This window comes from Notolabrus celidotus, chromosome 21 (genome assembly GCF_009762535.1).
Source record: "Notolabrus celidotus isolate fNotCel1 chromosome 21, fNotCel1.pri, whole genome shotgun sequence".
NCBI lineage: Eukaryota > Metazoa > Chordata > Actinopteri > Labriformes > Labridae > Notolabrus > Notolabrus celidotus.
In genome coordinates this window covers 29,168,713-29,191,746 of record NC_048292.1, presented here as the reverse complement: position 1 = coordinate 29,191,746, position 23,034 = coordinate 29,168,713, and the positions used below count along the sequence as shown (strand labels likewise).

At 45.2% G+C, this 23,034-nt stretch overlaps 2 protein-coding genes and 6 non-coding genes across 10 annotated transcripts; 2 read left to right on the top strand and 6 right to left on the bottom strand.

Moving 5' to 3' along the window:
* Positions 1-1,907: 1,907 nt before the first annotated feature.
* trnag-gcc lies at positions 1,908-1,978 on the bottom strand. The gene has a single exon. It is a non-coding gene; the product is annotated as a tRNA-Gly (tRNA).
* A 385-nt stretch (positions 1,979-2,363) lies between these two features.
* Positions 2,364-2,434, bottom strand: trnag-gcc. The gene has a single exon. It is a non-coding gene; the product is annotated as a tRNA-Gly (tRNA).
* Positions 2,435-3,236: 802 nt separating this feature from the next.
* Positions 3,237-3,307, bottom strand: trnag-gcc. The gene has a single exon. It is a non-coding gene; the product is annotated as a tRNA-Gly (tRNA).
* Positions 3,308-3,693: 386 nt separating this feature from the next.
* On the bottom strand, positions 3,694-3,764 carry trnag-gcc. Its single transcript has one exon. It is a non-coding gene; the product is annotated as a tRNA-Gly (tRNA).
* Positions 3,765-4,565: 801 nt separating this feature from the next.
* trnag-gcc lies at positions 4,566-4,636 on the bottom strand. The gene has a single exon. It is a non-coding gene; the product is annotated as a tRNA-Gly (tRNA).
* Positions 4,637-6,968: 2,332 nt separating this feature from the next.
* Positions 6,969-12,553, top strand: LOC117804752. 3 transcript variants are annotated; one of them, XM_034673099.1, is made up of 9 exons: positions 6,969-7,066; positions 7,191-7,262; positions 7,365-7,430; positions 7,960-8,028; positions 8,328-8,438; positions 8,604-8,672; positions 8,824-9,943; positions 10,091-11,286; positions 11,411-12,553. In XM_034673099.1, the coding sequence occupies exons 1-9, from the start codon at positions 6,973-6,975 to the stop codon at positions 12,244-12,246; spliced, it is 3,633 nt and encodes a 1,210-aa protein (XP_034528990.1). In that variant the 5' UTR covers positions 6,969-6,972; the 3' UTR covers positions 12,247-12,553. The 3 variants fall into 3 exon arrangements, with proteins under 3 accessions (XP_034528990.1, XP_034528991.1, XP_034528992.1); XM_034673100.1 differs by lacking the exon at positions 6,969-7,066 and having other exon boundaries at positions 7,206-7,262; positions 7,365-7,654; XM_034673101.1 differs by lacking the exons at positions 6,969-7,066; positions 7,191-7,262 and adding an exon at positions 7,580-7,654 and having other exon boundaries at positions 7,385-7,430.
* Positions 12,554-14,485: 1,932 nt separating this feature from the next.
* trnag-gcc lies at positions 14,486-14,556 on the bottom strand. Its single transcript has one exon. It is a non-coding gene; the product is annotated as a tRNA-Gly (tRNA).
* Positions 14,557-15,072: 516 nt separating this feature from the next.
* On the top strand, positions 15,073-22,378 carry LOC117805476. Its single transcript, XM_034674204.1, has 10 exons — positions 15,073-15,224; positions 16,285-16,981; positions 17,106-17,177; positions 17,280-17,345; positions 17,875-17,943; positions 18,243-18,353; positions 18,519-18,587; positions 18,739-19,864; positions 20,012-21,207; positions 21,333-22,378. The coding sequence occupies exons 2-10, from the start codon at positions 16,291-16,293 to the stop codon at positions 22,376-22,378; spliced, it is 4,446 nt and encodes a 1,481-aa protein (XP_034530095.1). The 5' UTR covers positions 15,073-15,224; positions 16,285-16,290.
* Positions 22,379-23,034: the final 656 nt, after the last annotated feature.

Genomic DNA, 23,034 nt, shown 5'->3' with positions numbered 1-23,034 from the left:
TCACCTTTGATCTGTACCTTGTCTTGGTTGAGGCAAGTGCAGTAAAAACTCTCAGACAGGTAGCATGTGGCAAAGTAAGGAGTGTGGCTATATTTTCTAACCACCATTGTACAGCTAAAGCTGAGGGCAAGATATGACTTCTTGTCTTTGTTTTAAAAGTTGTGATGTCTGCTGTAGTTTAATTGTCTGCTATAGATTAATTGTCACCCTGGCATTTACCTGGAAGTTCTGCAACACAATTTGCCATTCTTTTCTGGCAATGCAAAACAATGTGCATTGCTTTTATTTAGGCTTGATGCCTTCCACTGTCATAACCATGGGCCCCACTTTGGGAATCAATGGTTTAAGAGGATCTTAAAGTAACATTGTAGTCATAACTGTCACTAAAGGTCCTGATAATACTTTGTATCTTATAACATCCTACTTCCCTTTTTCCTATACCTCACTTCTTCCCCTGCACTGCATTCCATTCAGATGTCCCCTCTTTATAAGTGTGTTGATAGTAGTTTATAGGAGTTTCTTCTGTTGTGAAACAATGTTAAAAAATTTAAAGATCTGAATATTATAACTTGCTTATCAATAAAACTATTTTCATGAATCAAATTGAAACTTATTGTCTTTTTTACTGCTTGGAATCAAAATAACAAAGCTTCTTTTCAACTTAAATGTATCATTTATATACTAAACCTTCTGTCTCAAATGCTTTATCAGGTCTGAATAAAAATGGTTCACCAGCATGGACATTTCAATGTGGTTTCAAACTTTTATATTACTTTTTCAAAGGTGTGCATGATTTCATCTGTATATTAAAACAGTAAATCAACGATATTTTCATATCTTAGTAAACGTTGGTAAATAAGGTCTTTAAACTAAAATGATTCATACATCAAGTCCAGGTACTTCACGCTCAATAAACAAGTTAACAACAAACAATCATAGCCTAAATCTATAATCATAGCCTAAATCTCATCTTATCTCAGATGTTCAGTGGGGATTCGAACCCACACTGAGTAAGCATCCGAACACCTGGATTAAAAAAAATAGACACTTTAATACACTTAAATCCTATTGGCTTATCTTCTGTTACAGCTATTCGCAACTGGCCCCCGGGGTGGCAGGCGAGAATTCTACTACTGAACCCACCAATGCTCCCATGTTTGCTGCAAAAGTGGGCCGCCGCAGCCGCATGCCACCACCATGAGGTTCACCATGCTAGCTTTGAGTGAAAAATCGCCATGGATTGTCCTCTGTAAATTGTCCACACACTCTGCTGTTCCGCTTGAGGACCAATTGTAATCCCTTTGGTCATCCAGCGTCACCATCAGGGCAAAATTGCAATGCGCTCACTTGTCTGGTGTTACTTGAGTTGAGCTGTTGGATGCTTATGCGTCCTGACCTGTGTTGTACTATTCAAGCTTGTCTGTGTCTGGGGCAGAGCTCATTTTGTCTATCTGCACGGTTGCTACCACAGTGGGACACCGTTAAAACTCTCTGTGCATTGGCCGGGAATCGAACCCGGGCCTCCCGCGTGGCAGGCGAGAATTCTAGCACTGAACCACCGATGCTCCTTTTTGCTGCAAAAGTGGGCCGCTGCAGCCGCATGCCACCACCATGAGGTTCACCATGCTCGCTTTGAGTGAAAAATCGCCATGGATTGTCCTCTGTAAATTGTCCACACACTCTGCGGTTCCCCTTGAGAACCAATTGTAATCCCTTTGGTCATCCAGTGACACCAGTAGGGCAAAATTGCAATGTGCTCACTTGTCTGGTGTTTCTTTGAGTTGAGCTGTTGGATGCTTATGCGTCCTGACCTGTGTTGTACTATTCAAGCTTGTCTGTGTCTGGGGCAGAGCTCATTTTGTCTATGCATGGTTGCTACCACAGTGGGACACCGTTAAAACTCTCTGTGCATTGGCCGGGAATCGAACCCGGGCCTCCCGCGTGGCAGGCGAGAATTCTACCACTGAACCACCAATGCTCCATGTTTGCTGCAAAAGTGGGCCGCCGCAGCCGCATGCCACCACCATGAGGTCACCATGCTTGAACGCAGCCGCATGCCACCACCATGAGGTTCACCATGCTCGCTTTGAGTGAAAAATCGCCATGGATTGTCCTCTGTAAATTGTCCACACACTCTGCTGTTCCCCTTGAGGACCAATTGTAATCCCTTTGGTCATCCAGCGTCACCATCAGGGCAAAATTGCAATGTGCTCATTTGTCTGGTGTTACTTTGAGTTGAGCTGTTGGATGCTTATGCGTCCTGACCTGTGTTGTACTATTCAAGCTTGTCTGTGTCTGGGGCAGAGCTCATTTTGTCTATCTGCACGGTTGCTACCACAGTGGGACACCGTTAAAACTCTCTGTGCATTGGCCGGGAATCGAACCCGGGCCTCCCGCGTGGCAGGCGAGAATTCTACCACTGAACCACCAATGCTCCATGTTTGCTGCAAAAGTGGGCCGCCGCAGCCGCATGCCACCACCATGAGGTTCACCATGCTTGAACGCAGCCGCATGCCACCACCATGAGGTTCACCATGCTCGCTTTGAGTGAAAAATCGCCATGGATTGTCCTCTGTAAATTGTCCACACACTCTGCTGTTCCCCTTGAGGACCAATTGTAATCCCTTTGGTCATCCAGCGTCACCATCAGGGCAAAATTGCAATGTGCTCATTTGTCTGGTGTTACTTTGAGTTGAGCTGTTGGATGCTTATGCATCCTGACCTGTGTTGTACTATTCAAGCTTGTCTGTGTCTGGGGCAGAGCTCATTTTGTCTATCTGCACGGTTGCTACCACAGTGGGACACCGTTAAAACTCTCTGTGCATTGGCCGGGAATCGAACCCAGGCCCCCCGCGTGGCAGGCGAGAATTCTACCACTGAACCACCAATGCTCCATGTTTGCTGCAAAAGTGGGCCGCCGCAGCCGCATGCCACCACCATGAGGTTCACCATGCTCGCTTTGAGTGAAAAATCGCCATGGATTGTCCTCTGTAAATTGTCCACACACTCTGCTGTTCCCCTTGAGGACCAATTGTAATCCCTTTGGTCATCCAGCGTCACCATCAGGGCATAATTGCAATGCGCTCACTTGTCTGGTGTTTCTTTGAGTTGAATTGTTGGATGCTTATGTCTCCTGACCTCAGTTGTACTATTCAAGCTTGTCTGTGTCTGGGGCAGAGCTCATTTTGTCTATCTGTACGGTTGCTACCACAGTGGGACACCGTTAAAACTCTCTGTGCATTGGCCGGGAATCGAACCCGGGCCTCCCGCGTGGCAGGCGAGAATTCTACCACTGAACCACCAATGCTCCATGTTTGCTGCAAAAGTGGGCCGCCGCAGCCGCATGCCACCACCATGAGGTTCACCATGCTTGAACGCAGCCGCATGCCACCACCATGAGGTTCACCATGCTCGCTTTGAGTGAAAAATCGCCATGGATTGTCCTCTGTAAATTGTCCACACACTCTGCTGTTCCCCTTGAGGACCAATTGTAATCCCTTTGGTCATCCAGCGTCACCATCAGGGCAAAATTGCAATGTGCTCATTTGTCTGGTGTTACTTTGAGTTGAGCTGTTGGATGCTTATGCGTCCTGACCTGTGTTGTACTATTCAAGCTTGTCTGTGTCTGGGGCAGAGCTCATTTTGTCTATCTGCACGGTTGCTACCACAGTGGGACACCGTTAAAACTCTCTGTGCATTGGCCGGGAATCGAACCCGGGCCTCCCGCGTGGCAGGCGAGAATTCTACCACTGAACCACCAATGCTCCATGTTTGCTGCAAAAGTGGGCCGCCGCAGCCGCATGCCACCACCATGAGGTTCACCATGCTTGAACGCAGCCGCATGCCACCACCATGAGGTTCACCATGCTCGCTTTGAGTGAAAAATCGCCATGGATTGTCCTCTGTAAATTGTCCACACACTCTGCTGTTCCCCTTGAGGACCAATTGTAATCCCTTTGGTCATCCAGCGTCACCATCAGGGCAAAATTGCAATGTGCTCATTTGTCTGGTGTTACTTTGAGTTGAGCTGTTGGATGCTTATGCATCCTGACCTGTGTTGTACTATTCAAGCTTGTCTGTGTCTGGGGCAGAGCTCATTTTGTCTATCTGCACGGTTGCTACCACAGTGGGACACCGTTAAAACTCTCTGTGCATTGGCCGGGAATCGAACCCAGGCCCCCCGCGTGGCAGGCGAGAATTCTACCACTGAACCACCAATGCTCCATGTTTGCTGCAAAAGTGGGCCGCTGCAGCCGCATGCCACCACCATGAGGTTCACCATGCTCGCTTTGAGTGAAAAATCGCCATGGATTGTCCTCTGTAAATTGTCCACACACTCTGCTGTTCCCCTTGAGGACCAATTGTAATCCCTTTGGTCATCCAGCGTCACCATCAGGGCAAAATTGCAATGCGCTCACTTGTCTGGTGTTTCTTTGAGTTGAATTGTTGGATGCTTATGTCTCCTGACCTCAGTTGTACTATTCAGCTTGTCTGTGTCTGGGGCAGAGCTCATTTTGTCTATCTGTACGGTTGCTACCACAGTGGGACACCGTTAAAACTCTCTGTGCATTGGCCGGGAATCGAACCCGGGCCTCCCGCGTGGCAGGCGAGAATTCTACCACTGAACCACCAATGCTCCATGTTTGCTGCAAAAGTGGGCCGCCGCAGCCGCATGCCACCACCATGAGGTTCACCATGCTTGAACGCAGCCGCATGCCACCACCATGAGGTTCACCATGCTCGCTTTGAGTGAAAAATCGCCATGGATTGTCCTCTGTAAATTGTCCACACACTCTGCTGTTCCGCTTGAGGACCAATTGTAATCCCTTTGGTCATCCAGCGTAACCATCAGGGCAAAATTGCAATGCGCTCACTTGTCTGGTGTTTCTTTGAGTTGAATTGTTGGATGCTTACGTGTCCTGACCTGTGTTGTACTATTCAAGCTTGTCTGTGTCTGGGGCAGAGCTCATTTTGTCTATCTGCACGGTTGCTACCACAGTGGGACACCGTTAAAACTCTCTGTGCATTGGCCGGGAATCGAACCCAGGCCCCCCGCGCGAGCATCGAGAATTGTTTAGCTAAACGGCCCTAAACCGTTTCCCATTCATTCTCTATGGTAGTGCTAAACCACTATGGATGCAATATACTTTTGGCCACTACGACTTAGTGGCGCTGTCCCGAGTTTTCTTTTTTTAGAAATCGCTCAGACTCTAAAGCTGGCTGTCATTCCAAGCGGACTTCGGTGGATACAAGACGCTATCTACTCTCTTCGAATTCTCATCAGGCAGTATTAAATAATCAAAGGTAAGAGACTTTGTTTGGCATAAATGTAAAACTATTGGTTAAATTTATGGACTTATCACTCAAAGTTTTATAGCAGGTAGTATGTATATCTACAGTAATACCGTAGTACTAGCTTGAAGTGACAGGGCTTTCCCGGCTTTTCTCTGTCAGACAATTGATACATTTGATACATTATGAATGGACATGGTCATTTTTTGCTATTATGTTTACAGTTTTCATGTACGCTAAACATTACCGAAACTGATTTTGTGTCAATAACTAGAATCGCCCGTTCGGTGACAGATCAGATCTGCTCGTAGTGAAATTAAGCAGTAAGTCATAGATTTAATCATTTAGATAAATATGTAAGAAATACATTATTATACAATCTATCCCAAACCGAATGCATTTGATGTTGTCTTAAACTTATCCATGATGTTTTAACAAACGTTATCTATTTAATTGTGAAGTAAAGTAAACTTTTATCAGGACCATGGGTGTTACACGAGCTTTCAGAGTAACTACAATATCGAATGTCATTTTTTTTCTACAATTATTTGATAGGAACTCCTCTCCTGCCCCATTTGCCCCTCTCCAAACTCATACACTTTAACGCAGGTGCTTAGGCACACAGTTTTTTTCCACATCTACTGCCCCCCCCCCCCTCCCCTCTATTCTTGATCACACATTCTGTGCTTTCCCCCTCCTGCTGCTCCCACCCCACCCTCTTACACTTTAGTTCACAGGCAGACTCTCAGATGTACAGAAACACACACACACTCACACACACACACACACACACACACACACACGCACACACACACACACACACACACACTTCCTCCCCCTTAGATCCAAGAGTAGGTGAAGATCAGAAAGGTGTGAAAAGCTATTGTCTTCTTGGCCTCCTGAACTTTGTACTGAAGATCTTAGAAGTTTTGAAGCTGTAAAATACTTAATTGGCTAATTCTATTTGAGTGGGATTATAACATGTGATCTGAAATATTCTAATATTTTTTTCCACAAATATCTTCTCACAGTATTTAATTAAAATAAACCTAAAATTCTGTTATTTTCTCATATTAGGCAAAGATGGACAGGAAACTGTTGTTCTTCCCGGGGAAAGTCTGTGTTGTGTTCCGCAAGGGACCACTCGGATTTCTCCTCCAGGAGCCGTCAAAGGAAGCCAGACGAATTAAGGAGGACGCCACTCTGCAGGACAAGTCTGCGCCCATACGGGCTGACCTTGTTCATCAGAATGCTCTGGCTGTGGTCCGTCAGAGAGGAGGGGACGCCTCCGACCGTACAGAGGTGCTGGGAGACTACATCCTGCAGTTTGGGAAGTATAAAGGGAAATCTTTCAGGTGGCTTTTGCAGAACGACATAGGGTACACAATGTATCTTATTAGGAACTTGCAAAAGGAGGAAGCATCAGGTGTCAGTGTGACTGCAGGACATAGCAAGGACAGCCTACAATCCTTTGTCCATTATTCCCTCAGTTTAGCTGAGATCCAGTCTCTCCAAACCTATGAGGCAAGTGGAGGGGGTGATATGGCAGCCTCATTGGAAGATGACCAGCTAGTTGGCTTTGGCACTCGTGCTAAGAGCACCTGGAAGGAGATTTGGGACAGCAGAGCTGATGGCTATGCAACCTTCGTTTTGGGGAAGAGCTGTTTCCCAGGAACACGCATGTTCAAGCTGCAGCTGTACCTACAGAAGAGGCAGCAATCCGCCTCAGCTTCCCCACCCGTCGAACGTCCCTCAAGAGTCCCCAAACCTCTGGGTAAATTAATTCATTTATATTTCTAATCGCTATTTCTGATGACATGTGACTAATACTTTTAACCTATCTAAATTTGGGTAAACTTATTCTTTTTTGTGTCCTGTAATATTTGTCTGGACCACAGTGATGGACGAGGATGAAGAGCTTGAGAGTGCAATGATAAGCATGAAATCCTCTGAACTACAAGTGCAGACCTGTAAGTGCACTTTTATTACATTGACTGATTGTCAAAACGGACAGTGGCAAACTCTGTGTTGTATCTGATATCTGTTATTTCCCATTTTCTGTTTGTAACCAGACGCTGTGTCAGCAGCACCCATACCAGCAGCTGCCATACCAGGAGTGTCCCCAGGAGCAAAGAAAGGTTTTTAAATAATAGGTTTCAGGACTGGAGTACAATTCTTTTACATGATGAATTGCCCCCCAAAACTGAACCTCGACTTAAACTATTTCTCTGTGTGTTGTTTGTGTTCTGGCCATGTTCCGGCTGTGTTCCTTTAATAATACTGTTAGCTGACGTTGTAATAACTGTCCTAAGGACTATGAATTGATCACTGCCACAATGAATTCATGGCAAACACTATGAGGGTAAGTACACATTTTCTTTTCTATGCATGTTGTATTTAAAAACAAATATATATATGCCACATTGCATATATATGCTAACACTTAAATGCATGCTTGTTCATTAAGTCGAAATGCTTCTCCCTGCTTAGACTAGAGAGTAGTGATTAGTATTGTAAGTTCATTTGGTGTGTCTGTGACAATTTAACATTTAACAACCCAAATTTTGAGAAGCAGGAGAAGTAAGCTTGACTGTTTGAGTTCCTACTAACAAAAACACTTAAATATTTTGTGAATTTTGAAACAACTGATTATTTTGTCTATTCTAGTTCCATCTGCAATGCTGTCCAAACCTCGGCCGAACACTACTCCTGAACTGCAGGCATCACAGGTTGAAGGTAAAAATACTGTAATACTGTTCATGTATCAGAATCAGAATCTAAACTAGCCTAATTAGCTAGGTATCTTTACACATATACACATACAAGGAATTTGGCTCCAGTACACTACGTTGTTTATGTACAAACAATAAAGTAATTTGTACAAGCCTACATAAGACAAGAGATTGATTTTGGATAAGAAGGATAATAATATAATGTGGTTTAGTGTAAAATAATCACATAACATAATCAAATGTGTTTATTGCAATTTCATAAAATTAATGATGAGCTTATTCACTTTCCTGTTGCTGCATCAGCCTCATCAGGTGTGAAAAGGAAGACACCTGTGCCCCTTCCACCAGAGCTGGCATTCCTAGTGAAGGAGACTGCTGGTGCCACAAAACCGTTGAGTTCTGAGTCAACTCCAGGTAAAGGATGTTTCCATTTTTGTGTAGGAATGACGTTCATATATGCTTAATGCACAGCTGACTTAACTGAGTATAACTTTCACAATATCTTTATATCTCGTCATCATGTCTTTATGTTTATAGCCTGTACAAATGCATAACAGAAAGACTGCACTCCTTTTTCAGAACCCAGACCAAGTGCTGCTTGCACCGCTTCACAAAATGAAGTCAGACTTGAGGACAGTGCTGAAGATGGTAAGAACGTAGAGAATGTAAACATTTCCTCCATTTTTCTGACTCCTGACACTAACATGTTGTGTTAATTCTGCTTTAAACTATGCAACCTTTAATAATTATCTGAACCAAAATAATAATTTGTGTTCTATTGTCTTTTTTTTAATCCTAGTTCCCTCAGCTCACCCCCCTGTTCCTGTTCCTGTTCCTGTGTCTGTGCCTGTGCCTGTGCATGACCATGACCATGACCATGACATGAGCAGCTGGAGCTGTTCTCATCACCAGAAGCTCTGGATGAGGACAGAGCTTCAGGATCTCGGGCTGTGGCCTGGGTCTTGTCCAGTGCGTAATCCGGGGAACACAATTTCATTGTGGCGTCTTCCTCCACAACCTGAGCTCATAGATTCCGTGGCTGAGCTCCCATCCCCCAACTTCTTTCAGCTCCACCCATTTTTTATTTGGAAACCTGAGAGTGCAATCATGGTCAGATTGAGGAACAATTACATCCTGCCCTGTCTCCATGGCTGTCCTCATCCACAGGTGGTCTCTGCAGGGGTGGGCAGGCCTCGGGTGATTGTTGGCACCAGCGGCCAATATTACATCCTCTCCTCACGACTCTGCTGCAAGGACTGTCGAAAGACCTGGTTTGCCGACAGTCCGCGATGGCTTGAGAAACTCCCCAAGCGCTTCACCAACCTTTTGCCTGCATTCCTGACTTACAAGAAGGCCATCTGTAAGTCTGTTATGGATGAGCTGAGGCGCTCTGGCAAGTCACCAACAGATATGGCCAACCAGGTGAATGAGCTCATGCACCTCAAGTATGAGCGAGCTCACCTGGCATACCTTCAAGCCATAGAGAGTGTCAGAGATGCTGAGGCTGGAGTGTATGGCCAGAGGAGCATCGGGCAGTTTCTGAGAAAAGAAAACCAGCCACGCGCTTTTGGGTCATATGACAAGCAAGATGGCTGGGGTGGAGTCTCTGTGTCCGGTTTCTACCTGACTGACTGCCTGCTGGAGGAGTTCAAACGTCAAGAGCCAGCTATGTCCAGGCTCCTCCAGGGAACATTTGGGCATGTTTTCCGGTCCGACCACACCAGAAAAGTGGCAAGGAAGGTGACCTTAGCCTCTGGGGTCATGTCCAGTTATGCTGTGATGAATGAGCACTGGCTCATCGCATCCTGGGTGATGGTTCAGTCTGAGACTGAGAGGTCCTTGGAGCCAATGTACCAGGGGATGGCCAAGAGGTACAGCAATGCTGGAGTGGAAAAGGCAGGCTACCACTGGATGGACAGGTGAGCACAGCCATCTTCTGTTTTCAATCTCATTCAAACTGACAATGTTTTCTGTAATTAACAAAAATTATTTATTTATTTTTAATTCAATTCAGTTTCTTCAATGTTTTTTTTTTAATTCTGCTGTGTCTTTGTGCCTTACATTAGGGATTGCTGTGCTGCCTTTAAAATCCCAGACAGCATCCTTGGAGAACATCTGAACTGGGATGCCTGGAAGACTACCCCGTCCATTGTTGCTGGAGCGACCTCTGGAAGACAGTTGAACACCTGTGCCTCAAGATCGCATTATAATGAGAACATTGTTGTGAAACTGGACTTGTTTCACTGTCTGAGGCGCTTTTCACGGGAGTGCACCTCTGAGCATCACCCTCTGTACAGCACTTTCTGTAAGCTCCTCTCTGCTGCCTTCTCTGTTGTGGATCAGGAAGACCTGAAGAGGCTCCAGGATGCTTATAGGTTCTGTGGTATTCATCCAGCCAATCCCACCAAACAGCACATACGGGAGCACTGCAGGATTAAAATACCCCATCCAACAGAGCTGCTGGACAGAGTGGAGAGAGTCCTGAGTCACTTTCACCTGGCGACGGACCCTAACAATGTCCCACTCTTTAAGCCATCCATGCTGAAGAGATGGCGAATTCAGAGAGTGCACATTCTCCGTGGGTGCCTCAGTGACCCTGAACTCTCCGAGGGCATAATGTACAGGTACCGAGGAACTCTGCAGTTGAACCACGTACCTGGTGAAGGTGCCAAAGTCCCGATTTGGATCCCTGTCAGAGGTACATCACAGCAGGAGGGATACCATTTCCACCAGGCTCACTGGGTCACTGGCACTCATGTCTCCCCTGAATTGTTCCAGGCCCAGGGTATGACAGGGGTAGCACGATGGAACTACCAGCGGCTGGTGGACCTTAAACAGCCAGGTGTCATCCTCCCTGCTGTCTTTGACCCAGCTTTAATGTGCGAGTTAAACGCTGCTTCCATGAGAGTGACAGGGCAGGAGAAGTATGCTGCATTTCTCCTCTCCGACAGGGACACTGGAGAGAGGTTTGGCCTTCAGTACAGAGAGCCAGGCTGCCGTCCAGTCCCACTGGACTGGGACAAACACAGGACTCTGAAGAGAGATGAGCCTGCCGCTCTTATGCCTCCGCCCCCCCGGCAGACACCTGCTGCTCCTGCTGAAGATAAAGCTCCAGACGTGGCACCCTCCTCCAGTTTGACACTGCCCTCTGGCGTGCCATCCCCTGGACCAGCACCATCCATCGGCCATCCACTCTCTGCTGGTGCGCTGCTAAAGCAGGAGATGCCACCAGAAGAAGTCCTGGATCCTTCAGCAGCAACGGGTATGTCAGAATCAGAAATAATTATTATCCCTGCAGGAAATTCGGACATTACAGTTGCTCATCATTATATTGTACTGTAATAACATGATCAACTGAGGAACTATTATTGCTTTATGTGTTCCAGAAATCTCACATGCCCTGCCGCTGCCTTTGAGTTCCTCACCAAGGAGTGCCCGCACTGGACCCATAAAAACTGGCGGAAGAGTTTTTGTGTTGGACCACACACGCTGGACAGCACCCATGAAAGCTGCTATTGACAGTTTGCTGCAGAAGCACCATGGAGAGAAGGACCGCCTGAAGCTTGTGGATCAAGAATACGCTGACATGGTCCATCAGTCAGCCACAGATCCAAACAGCTTGCTCCACCCCACAACCAGGCTGCACATATCTCACTATGTGAAGCACCTGGCAAAACTCCTGAACACCAGTTCCTCCTTGAACACAAGTCAGGAAAAACTTCTGGACACTCAGCAGCTGTGGCACTCTTTAACAGAGGGGAGTGACACTACTTGTGTTCCTGTGGTCACCTTGGAGGCAGCTGTTGTCAAGCCCCCTACACCTGCCCTGTCCACACCTCTAACCCAAGACTCCCTTGAGAAAATTGTGGAGGGCATCTTGGAAAAGCAGCAGCAGCAGCAACAACAGCCCCAGCCAGAGCAGAAGAGAAAGCAGACAAAGACGTGTCTTGCCTGTGGACAGCCCAAGTCTCGATATGGGACGGATGGATCCTCCATCCACTTTTTTTACCAACAGGGGCCTGTGCGCTATTTCTACTGCTCTAAGAAGGTGCATCAGAGTTATGCTGCTGAGGGACTTTCTGATGCCAAGATGCCCTTTGAGCAGTTTGTCCACACAGATTTCTTCCAGAGGGAGTTGGAGGAAACCAAAAAACGTGTGGAAGAGAAGGTGGAAAAAAAAAAGGAAGCGACCAGACACCCATCCAGCCGGCCGCCTCTGTAGGTTCTGTCACCTGGAACTGAAACAGGGGCCGAACAGCCCACACATCCATTCGGGCTTCCCAGGAGTGGCAGGAAAATATATTTACTGCCCCTCTAAAGTGTACTCTTTGTACCGCAATGAGGGAATGGCCAGAGAGATGAGCTGGAAAGAGTTTTGTGCGTCTCCTTTCTATGAGGCCGAGCGACAAAGATTGGTGGAGGAAAGAAAAAAGCATTAAACTCTTCAGAGTTTGTGTATAATTATTGTTTTGTGTTCTGTGTAAATGAAAATTAATTTTTGAATAGATGTTGTATATATGTAAATATGAAAGTGTTTATGTGTAAATATTGAAATTGGACAGCTTTTATATCTCTGTGTTTAAGACAGTGGTTCCCAAACCTTTTCTGCTGGGGCCCCCTCCTGGCAGATGGAAATATTATCAAGCCCCCTTACCCCTGACCCTACACATCAACACATAAACATACTGTATCCATGGACTGCAAAATGAACGTTCAAATTTTAAAATGTAACAACAGTCATTGCTTTAAACTGATTTTTTAAATCTGACTTCCTGAATATATATATTTTTAATGAAAATCTGCTTTTAAGATTTTTACTTTCAGTCCTGCAATAGTGTTAAATGATTAGTGTGTGCTTTGTCTTGTGTTACAGATCTGCTTAAGTCTGGGGTGCAGCTGCCTCTCTTAAGTTCATTTTAAATGTTCACCTTTGATCTGTACCTTGTCTTGGTTGAGGCAAGTGCAGTAAAAACTCTCAGACAGGTAGCATGTGGCAAAGTAAGGAGTGTGGCTATATTTTCTAACCACCATTGTAAAGCTAAAGCTGAGGGCAAGATATGACTTCTTGTCTTTGTTTTAAAAGTTGTGATGTCTGCTGTAGTTTAATTGTCTGCTATAGATTAATTGTCACCCTGGCATTTACCTGGAAGTTCTGCAACACAATTTGCCATTCTTTTCTGGCAATGCAAAACAATGTGCATTGCTTTTATTTAGGCTTGATGCCTTCCACTGTCATAACCATGGGCCCCACTTTGGGAATCAATGGTTTAAGAGGATCTTAAAGTAACATTGTAGTCATAACTGTCACTAAAGGTCCTGATAATACTTTGTATCTTATAACATCCTACTTCCCTTTTTCCTATACCTCACTTCTTCCCCTGCACTGCATTCCATTCAGATGTCCCCTCTTTATAAGTGTGTTGATAGTAGTTTATAGGAGTTTCTTCTGTTGTGAAACAATGTTAAAAAATTTAAAGATCTGAATATTATAACTTGCTTATCAATAAAACTATTTTCATGAATCAAATTGAAACTTATTGTCTTTTTTTACTGCTTGGAATCAAAATAACAAAGCTTCTTTTCAACTTAAATGTATCATTTATATACTAAACCTTCTGTCTCAAATGCTTTATCAGGTCTGAATAAAAATGGTTCACCAGCATGGACATTTCAATGTGGTTTCAAACTTTTATATTACTTTTTCAAAGGTGTGCATGATTTCATCTGTATATTAAAACAAGTAAATCAACGATATTTTCATATCTTAGTAAACGTTGGTAAATAAGGTCTTTAAACTAAAATGATTCATACATCAAGTCCAGGTACTTCACGCTCAATAAACAAGTTAACAACAAACAATCATAGCCTAAATCTACAATCATAGCCTAAATCTCATCTTATCTCAGATGTCTCAGTGGGGATTCGAACCCACACTGAGTAAGCATCCGAACACCTTGGATTAAAAAAAATAGACACTTTAATACACTTAAATCCTATTGGCTTATCTTCTGTTACAGCTATTCGCAACTGGCCCCCGCGTGGCAGGCGAGAATTCTACCACTGAACCACCAATGCTCCATGTTTGCTGCAAAAGTGGGCCGCCGCAGCCGCATGCCACCACCATGAGGTTCACCATGCTTGAACGCAGCCGCATGCCACCACCATGAGGTTCACCATGCTCGCTTTGAGTGAAAAATCGCCATGGATTGTCCTCTGTAAATTGTCCACACACTCTGCTGTTCCCCTTGAGGACCAATTGTAATCCCTTTGGTCATCCAGCGTCACCATCAGGGCAAAATTGCAATGTGCTCATTTGTCTGGTGTTACTTTGAGTTGAGCTGTTGGATGCTTATGCGTCCTGACCTGTGTTGTACTATTCAAGCTTGTCTGTGTCTGGGGCAGAGCTCATTTTGTCTATCTGCACGGTTGCTACCACAGTGGGACACCGTTAAAACTCTCTGTGCATTGGCCGGGAATCGAACCCGGGCCTCCCGCGTGGCAGGCGAGAATTCTACCACTGAACCACCAATGCTCCATGTTTGCTGCAAAAGTGGGCCGCCGCAGCCGCATGCCACCACCATGAGGTTCACCATGCTTGAACGCAGCCGCATGCCACCACCATGAGGTTCACCATGCTCGCTTTGAGTGAAAAATCGCCATGGATTGTCCTCTGTAAATTGTCCACACACTCTGCTGTTCCCCTTGAGGACCAATTGTAATCCCTTTGGTCATCCAGCGTCACCATCAGGGCAAAATTGCAATGCGCTCACTTGTCTGGTGTTTCTTTGAGTTGAGCTGTTGGATGCTTATGCATCCTGACCTGTGTTGTACTATTCAAGCTTGTCTGTGTCTGGGGCAGAGCTCATTTTGTCTATCTGCACGGTTGCTACCACAGTGGGACACCGTTAAAACTCTCTGTGCATTGGCCGGGAATCGAACCCAGGCCCCCCGCGCGAGCATCGAGAATTGTTTAGCTAAACGGCCCTAAACCGTTTCCCATTCATTCTCTATGGTAGTGCTAAACCACTATGGATGCAATATACTTTTGGCCACTACGACTTAGTGGCGCTGTCCCGAGTTTTCTTTTTTTAGAAATCGCTCAGACTCTAAAGCTGGCTGTCATTCCAAGCGGACTTCGGTGGATACAAGACGCTATCTACTCTCTTCGAATTCTCATCAGGCAGTATTAAATAATCAAAGGTAAGAGACTTTGTTTGGCATAAATGTAAAACTATTGGTTAAATTTATGGACTTATCACTCAAAGTTTTATAGCAGGTAGTATGTATATCTACAGTAATACCGTAGTACTAGCTTGAAGTGACAGGGCTTTCCCGGCTTTTCTCTGTCAGACAATTGATACATTTGATACATTATGAATGGACATGGTCATTTTTTGCTATTATGTTTACAGTTTTCATGTACGCTAAACATTACCGAAACTGATTTTGTGTCAATAACTAGAATCGCCCGTTCGGTGACAGATCAGATCTGCTCGTAGTGAAATTAAGCAGTAAGTCATAGATTTAATCATTTAGATAAATATGTAAGAAATACATTATTATACAATCTATCCCAAACCGAATGCATTTGATGTTGTCTTAAACTTATCCATGATGTTTTAACAAACGTTATCTATTTAATTGTGAAGTAAAGTAAACTTTTATCAGGACCATGGGTGTTACACGAGCTTTCAGAGTAACTACAATATCGAATGTCATTTTTTTTCTACAATTATTTGATAGGAACTCCTCTCCTGCCCCATTTGCCCCTCTCCAAACTCATACACTTTAACGCAGGTGCTTAGGCACACAGTTTTTTTCCACATCTACTGCCCCCCCCCCCTCCCCTCTATTCTTGATCACACATTCTGTGCTTTCCCCCTCCTGCTGCTCCCACCCCACCCTCTTACACTTTAGTTCACAGGCAGACTCTCAGATGTACAGAAACACACACACACACACACACACACACACACACACACACACACACACACACACACACACACACACACTTCCTCCCCCTTAGATCCAAGAGTAGGTGAAGGTCAGAAAGGTGTGAAAAGCTATTGTCTTCTTGGCCTCCTGAACTTTGTACTGAAGATCTTAGAAGTTTTGAAGCTGTAAAATACTTAATTGGCTAATTCTATTTGAGTGGGATTATAACATGTGATCTGAAATATTCTAATATTTTTTTCCACAAATATCTTCTCACAGTATTTAATTAAAATAAACCTAAAATTCTGTTATTTTCTCATATTAGGCAAAGATGGACAGGAAACTGTTGTTCTTCCCGGGGAAAGTCTGTGTTGTGTTCCGCAAGGGACCACTCGGATTTCTCCTCCAGGAGCCGTCAAAGGAAGCCAGACGAATTAAGGAGGACGCCACTCTGCAGGACAAGTCTGCGCCCATACGGGCTGACCTTGTTCATCAGAATGCTCTGGCTGTGGTCCGTCAGAGAGGAGGGGACGCCTCCGACCGTACAGAGGTGCTGGGAGACTACATCCTGCAGTTTGGGAAGTATAAAGGGAAATCTTTCAGGTGGCTTTTGCAGAACGACATAGGGTACACAATGTATCTTATTAGGAACTTGCAAAAGGAGGAAGCATCAGGTGTCAGTGTGACTGCAGGACATAGCAAGGACAGCCTGCAATCCTTTGTCCATTATTCCCTCAGTTTAGCTGAGATCCAGTCTCTCCAAACCTATGAGGCAAGTGGAGGGGGTGATATGGCAGCCTCATTGGAAGATGACCAGCTAGTTGGCTTTGGCACTCGTGCTAAGAGCACCTGGAAGGAGATTTGGGACAGCAGAGCTGATGGCTATGCAACCTTCGTTTTGGGGAAGAGCTGTTTCCCAGGAACACGCATGTTCAAGCTGCAGCTGTACCTACAGAAGAGGCAGCAATCCGCCTCAGCTTCCCCACCCGTCGAACGTCCCTCAAGAGTCCCCAAACCTCTGGGTAAATTAATTCATTTATATTTCTAATCGCTATTTCTGATGACATGTGACTAATACTTTTAACCTATCTAAATTTGGGTAAACTTATTCTTTTTTGTGTCCTGTAATATTTGTCTGGACCACAGTGATGGACGAGGATGAAGAGCTTGAGAGTGCAATGATAAGCATGAAATCCTCTGAACTACAAGTGCAGACCTGTAAGTGCACTTTTATTACATTGACTGATTGTCAAAACTGACAGTGGCAAACTCTGTGTTGTATCTGATATCTGTTATTTCCCATTTTCTGTTTGTAACCAGACGCTGTGTCAGCAGCACCCATACCAGCAGCTGCCATACCAGGAGTGTCCCCAGGAGCAAAGAAAGGTTTTTAAATAATAGGTTTCAGGACTGGAGTACAATTCTTTTACATGATGAATTGCCCCCCAAAACTGAACCTCGACTTAAACTATTTCTCTGTGTGTTGTTTGTGTTCTGGCCATGTTCCGGCTGTGTTCCTTTAATAATACTGTTAGCTGACGTTGTAGTAACTGTCCTAAGGACTATGAATTGATCACTGCCACAATGAATTCATGGCAAACACTATGAGGGTAAGTGCACATTTTCTTTTCTATGCATGTTGTATTTAAAAACAAATATATATATGCCACATTGCATATATATGCTAACACTTAAATGCATGCTTGTTCATTAAGTCGAAATGCTTCTCCCTGCTTAGACTAGAGAGTAGTGATTAGTATTGTAAGTTCATTTGGTGTGTCTGTGACAATTTAACATTTAACAACCCAAATTTTGAGAAGCAGGAGAAGTAAGCTTGACTGTTTGAGTTCCTACTAACAAAAACACTTAAATATTTTGTGAATTTTGAAACAACTGATTATTTTGTCTATTCTAGTTCCATCTGCAATGCTGTCCAAACCTCGGCCGAACACTACTCCTGAACTGCAGGCATCACAGGTTGAAGGTAAAAATACTGTAATACTGTTCATGTATCAGAATCGGAATCTAAACTAGCCTAATTAGCTAGGTATCTTTACACATATACACATACAAGGAATTTGGCTCCAGTACACTACGTTGTTTATGTACAAACAATAAAGTAATTTGTACAAGCCTACATAAGACAAGAGATTGATGTTGGATAAGAAGGATAATAATATAATGTGGTTTAGTGTAAAATAATCACATAACATAATCAAATGTGTTTATTGCAATTTCATAAAATTAATGATGAGCTTATTAACTTTCCTGTTGCTGCATCAGCCTCATCAGGTGTGAAAAGGAAGACACCTGTGCCCCTTCCACCAGAGCTGGCATTCCTAGTGAAGGAGACTGCTGGTGCCACAAAACCGTTGAGTTCTGAGTCAACTCCAGGTAAAGGATGTTTCCATTTTTGTGTAGGAATGACGTTCATATATGCTTAATGCACAGCTGACTTAACTGAGTATAACTTTCACAATATCTTTATATCTCGTCATCATGTCTTTATGTTTATAGCCTGTACAAATGCATAACAGAAAGACTGCACTCCTTTTTCAGAACCCAGACCAAGTGCTGCTTGCACCGCTTCACAAAATGAAGTCAGACTTGAGGACAGTGCTGAAGATGGTAAGAACGTAGAGAATGTAAACATTTCCTCCATTTTTCTGACTCCTGACACTAACATGTTGTGTTAATTCTGCTTTAAACTATGCAACCTTTAATAATTATCTGAACCAAAATAATAATTTGTGTTCTATTGTCTTTTTTTTAATCCTAGTTCCCTCAGCTCACCCCCCTGTTCCTGTTCCTGTTCCTGTTCCTGTGTCTGTGCCTGTGCCTGTGCATGACCATGACCATGACCATGACATGAGCAGCTGGAGCTGTTCTCATCACCAGAAGCTCTGGATGAGGACAGAGCTTCAGGATCTCGGGCTGTGGCCTGGGTCTTGTCCAGTGCGTAATCCGGGGAACACAATTTCATTGTGGCGTCTTCCTCCACAACCTGAGCTCATAGATTCCGTGGCTGAGCTCCCATCCCCCAACTTCTTTCAGCTCCACCCATTTTTTATTTGGAAACCTGAGAGTGCAATCATGGTCAGATTGAGGAACAATTACATCCTGCCCTGTCTCCATGGCTGTCCTCATCCACAGGTGGTCTCTGCAGGGGTGGGCAGGCCTCGGGTGATTGTTGGCACCAGCGGCCAATATTACATCCTCTCCTCACGACTCTGCTGCAAGGACTGTCGAAAGACCTGGTTTGCCGACAGTCCGCGATGGCTTGAGAAACTCCCCAAGCGCTTCACCAACCTTTTGCCTGCATTCCTGACTTACAAGAAGGCCATCTGTAAGTCTGTTATGGATGAGCTGAGGCGCTCTGGCAAGTCACCAACAGATATGGCCAACCAGGTGAATGAGCTCATGCACCTCAAGTATGAGCGAGCTCACCTGGCATACCTTCAAGCCATAGAGAGTGTCAGAGATGCTGAGGCTGGAGTGTATGGCCAGAGGAGCATCGGGCAGTTTCTGAGAAAAGAAAACCAGCCACGCGCTTTTGGGTCATATGACAAGCAAGATGGCTGGGGTGGAGTCTCTGTGTCCGGTTTCTACCTGACTGACTGCCTGCTGGAGGAGTTCAAACGTCAAGAGCCAGCTATGTCCAGGCTCCTCCAGGGAACATTTGGGCATGTTTTCCGGTCCGACCACACCAGAAAAGTGGCAAGGAAGGTGACCTTAGCCTCTGGGGTCATGTCCAGTTATGCTGTGATGAATGAGCACTGGCTCATCGCATCCTGGGTGATGGTTCAGTCTGAGACTGAGAGGTCCTTGGAGCCAATGTACCGGGGGATGGCCAAGAGGTACAGCAATGCTGGAGTGGAAAAGGCAGGCTACCACTGGATGGACAGGTGAGCACAGCCATCTTCTGTTTTCAATCTCATTCAAACTGACAATGTTTTCTGTAATTAACAAAAATTATTTATTTATTTTTAATTCAATTCAGTTTCTTCAATGTTTTTTTTTTAATTCTGCTGTGTCTTTGTGCCTTACATTAGGGATTGCTGTGCTGCCTTTAAAATCCCAGACAGCATCCTTGGAGAACATCTGAACTGGGATGCCTGGAAGACTACCCCGTCCATTGTTGCTGGAGCGACCTCTGGAAGACAGTTGAACACCTGTGCCTCAAGATCGCATTATAATGAGAACATTGTTGTGAAACTGGACTTGTTTCACTGTCTGAGGCGCTTTTCACGGGAGTGCACCTCTGAGCATCACCCTCTGTACAGCACTTTCTGTAAGCTCCTCTCTGCTGCCTTCTCTGTTGTGGATCAGGAAGACCTGAAGAGGCTCCAGGATGCTTATAGGTTCTGTGGTATTCATCCAGCCAATCCCACCAAACAGCACATACGGGAGCACTGCAGGATTAAAATACCCCATCCAACAGAGCTGCTGGACAGAGTGGAGAGAGTCCTGAGTCACTTTCACCTGGCGACGGACCCTAACAATGTCCCACTCTTTAAGCCATCCATGCTGAAGAGATGGCGAATTCAGAGAGTGCACATTCTCCGTGGGTGCCTCAGTGACCCTGAACTCTCCGAGGGCATAATGTACAGGTACCGAGGAACTCTTCAGTTGAACCACGTACCTGGTGAAGGTGCCAAAGTCCCGATTTGGATCCCTGTCAGAGGTACATCACAGCAGGAGGGATACCATTTCCACCAGGCTCACTGGGTCACTGGCACTCATGTCTCCCCTGAATTGTTCCAGGCCCAGGGTATGACAGGGGTAGCACGATGGAACTACCAGCGGCTGGTGGACCTTAAACAGCCAGGTGTCATCCTCCCTGCTGTCTTTGACCCAGCTTTAATGTGCGAGTTAAACGCTGCTTCCATGAGAGTGACAGGGCAGGAGAAGTATGCTGCATTTCTCCTCTCCGACAGGGACACTGGAGAGAGGTTTGGCCTTCAGTACAGAGAGCCAGGCTGCCGTCCAGTCCCACTGGACTGGGACAAACACAGGACTCTGAAGAGAGATGAGCCTGCCGCTCTTATGCCTCCGCCCCCCCGGCAGACACCTGCTGCTCCTGCTGAAGATGAAGCTCCAGACGTGGCACCCTCCTCCAGTTTGACACTGCCCTCTGGCGTGCCATCCCCTGGACCAGCACCATCCATCGGCCATCCACTCTCTGCTGGTGCGCTGCTAAAGCAGGAGATGCCACCAGAAGAAGTCCTGGATCCTTCAGCAGCAACGGGTATGTCAGAATCAGAAATAATTTATTATCCCTGCAGGAAATTCGGACATTACAGTTGCTCATCATTATATTGTACTGTAATAACATGATCAACTGAGGAACTATTATTGCTTTATGTGTTCCAGAAATCTCACATGCCCTGCCGCTGCCTTTGAGTTCCTCACCAAGGAGTGCCCGCACTGGACCCATAAAAACTGGCGGAAGAGTTTTTGTGTTGGACCACACACGCTGGACAGCACCCATGAAAGCTGCTATTGACAGTTTGCTGCAGAAGCACCATGGAGAGAAGGACCGCCTGAAGCTTGTGGATCAAGAATACGCTGACATGGTCCATCAGTCAGCCACAGATCCAAACAGCTTGCTCCACCCCACAACCAGGCTGCACATATCTCACTATGTGAAGCACCTGGCAAAACTCCTGAACACCAGTTCCTCCTTGAACACAAGTCAGGAAAAACTTCTGGACACTCAGCAGCTGTGGCACTCTTTAACAGAGGGGAGTGACACTACTTGTGTTCCTGTGGTCACCATGGAGGCAGCTGTTGTCAAGCCCCCTACACCTGCCCTGTCCACACCTCTAACCCAAGACTCCCTTGAGAAAATTGTGGAGGGCATCTTGGAAAAGCAGCAGCAACAACAGCCCCAGCCAGAGCAGAAGAGAAAGCAGACAAAGACGTGTCTTGCCTGTGGACAGCCCAAGTCTCGATATGGGACGGATGGATCCTCCATCCACTTTTTTTACCAACAGGGGCCTGTGCGCTATTTCTACTGCTCTAAGAAGGTGCATCAGAGTTATGCTGCTGAGGGACTTTCTGATGCCAAGATGCCCTTTGAGCAGTTTGTCCACACAGATTTCTTCCAGAGGGAGTTGGAGGAAACCAAAAAACGTGTGGAAGAGAAGGTGGGAAAAAAAAGGAAGCGACCAGACACCCATCCAGCCGGCCGCCTCTGTAGGTTCTGTCACCTGGAACTGAAACAGGGGCCGAACAGCCCACACATCCATTCGGGCTTCCCAGGAGTGGCAGGAAAATATATTTACTGCCCCTCTAAAGTGTACTCTTTGTACCGCAATGAGGGAATGGCCAGAGAGATGAGCTGGAAAGAATTTTGTGCGTCTCCTTTCTATGAGGCCGAGCGACAAAGATTGGTGGAGGAAAGAAAAAAGCATTAAACTCTTCAGAGTTTGTGTATAATTATTGTTTTGTGTTCTGTGTAAATGAAAATTAATTTTTGAATAGATGTTTGTATATGTGTAAATATGAAAGTGTTTATGTGTAAATATTGAAATTGGACAGCTTTTATATCTCTATGTTTAAGACAGTGGTTCCCAAACCTTTTCTGCTGGGGCCCCCTCCTGGCAGATGGAAATATTATCAAGCCCCCTTACCCCTGACCCTACACATCAACACATAAACATACTGTATCCATGGACTGCAAAATGAACGTTCAAATTTTAAAATGTAACAACAGTCATTGCTTTAAACTGATTTTTTAAATCTGACTTCCTGAATATATATTTTTTTAATGAAAATCTGCTTTTAAGATTTTTACTTTCAGTCCTACAATAGTGTTAAATGATTAGTGTGTGCTTTGTCTTGTGTTACAGATCTGCTTAAGTCTGGGGTGCAGCTGCCTCTCTTAAGTTCATTTTAAATGTTCACCTTTGATCTGTACCTTGTCTTGGTTGAGGCAAGTGCAGTAAAAACTCTCAGACAGGTAGCATGTGGCAAAGTAAGGAGTGTGGCTATATTTTCTAACCACCATTGTACAGCTAAAGCTGAGGGCAAGATATGACTTCTTGTCTTTGTTTTAAAAGTTGTGATGTCT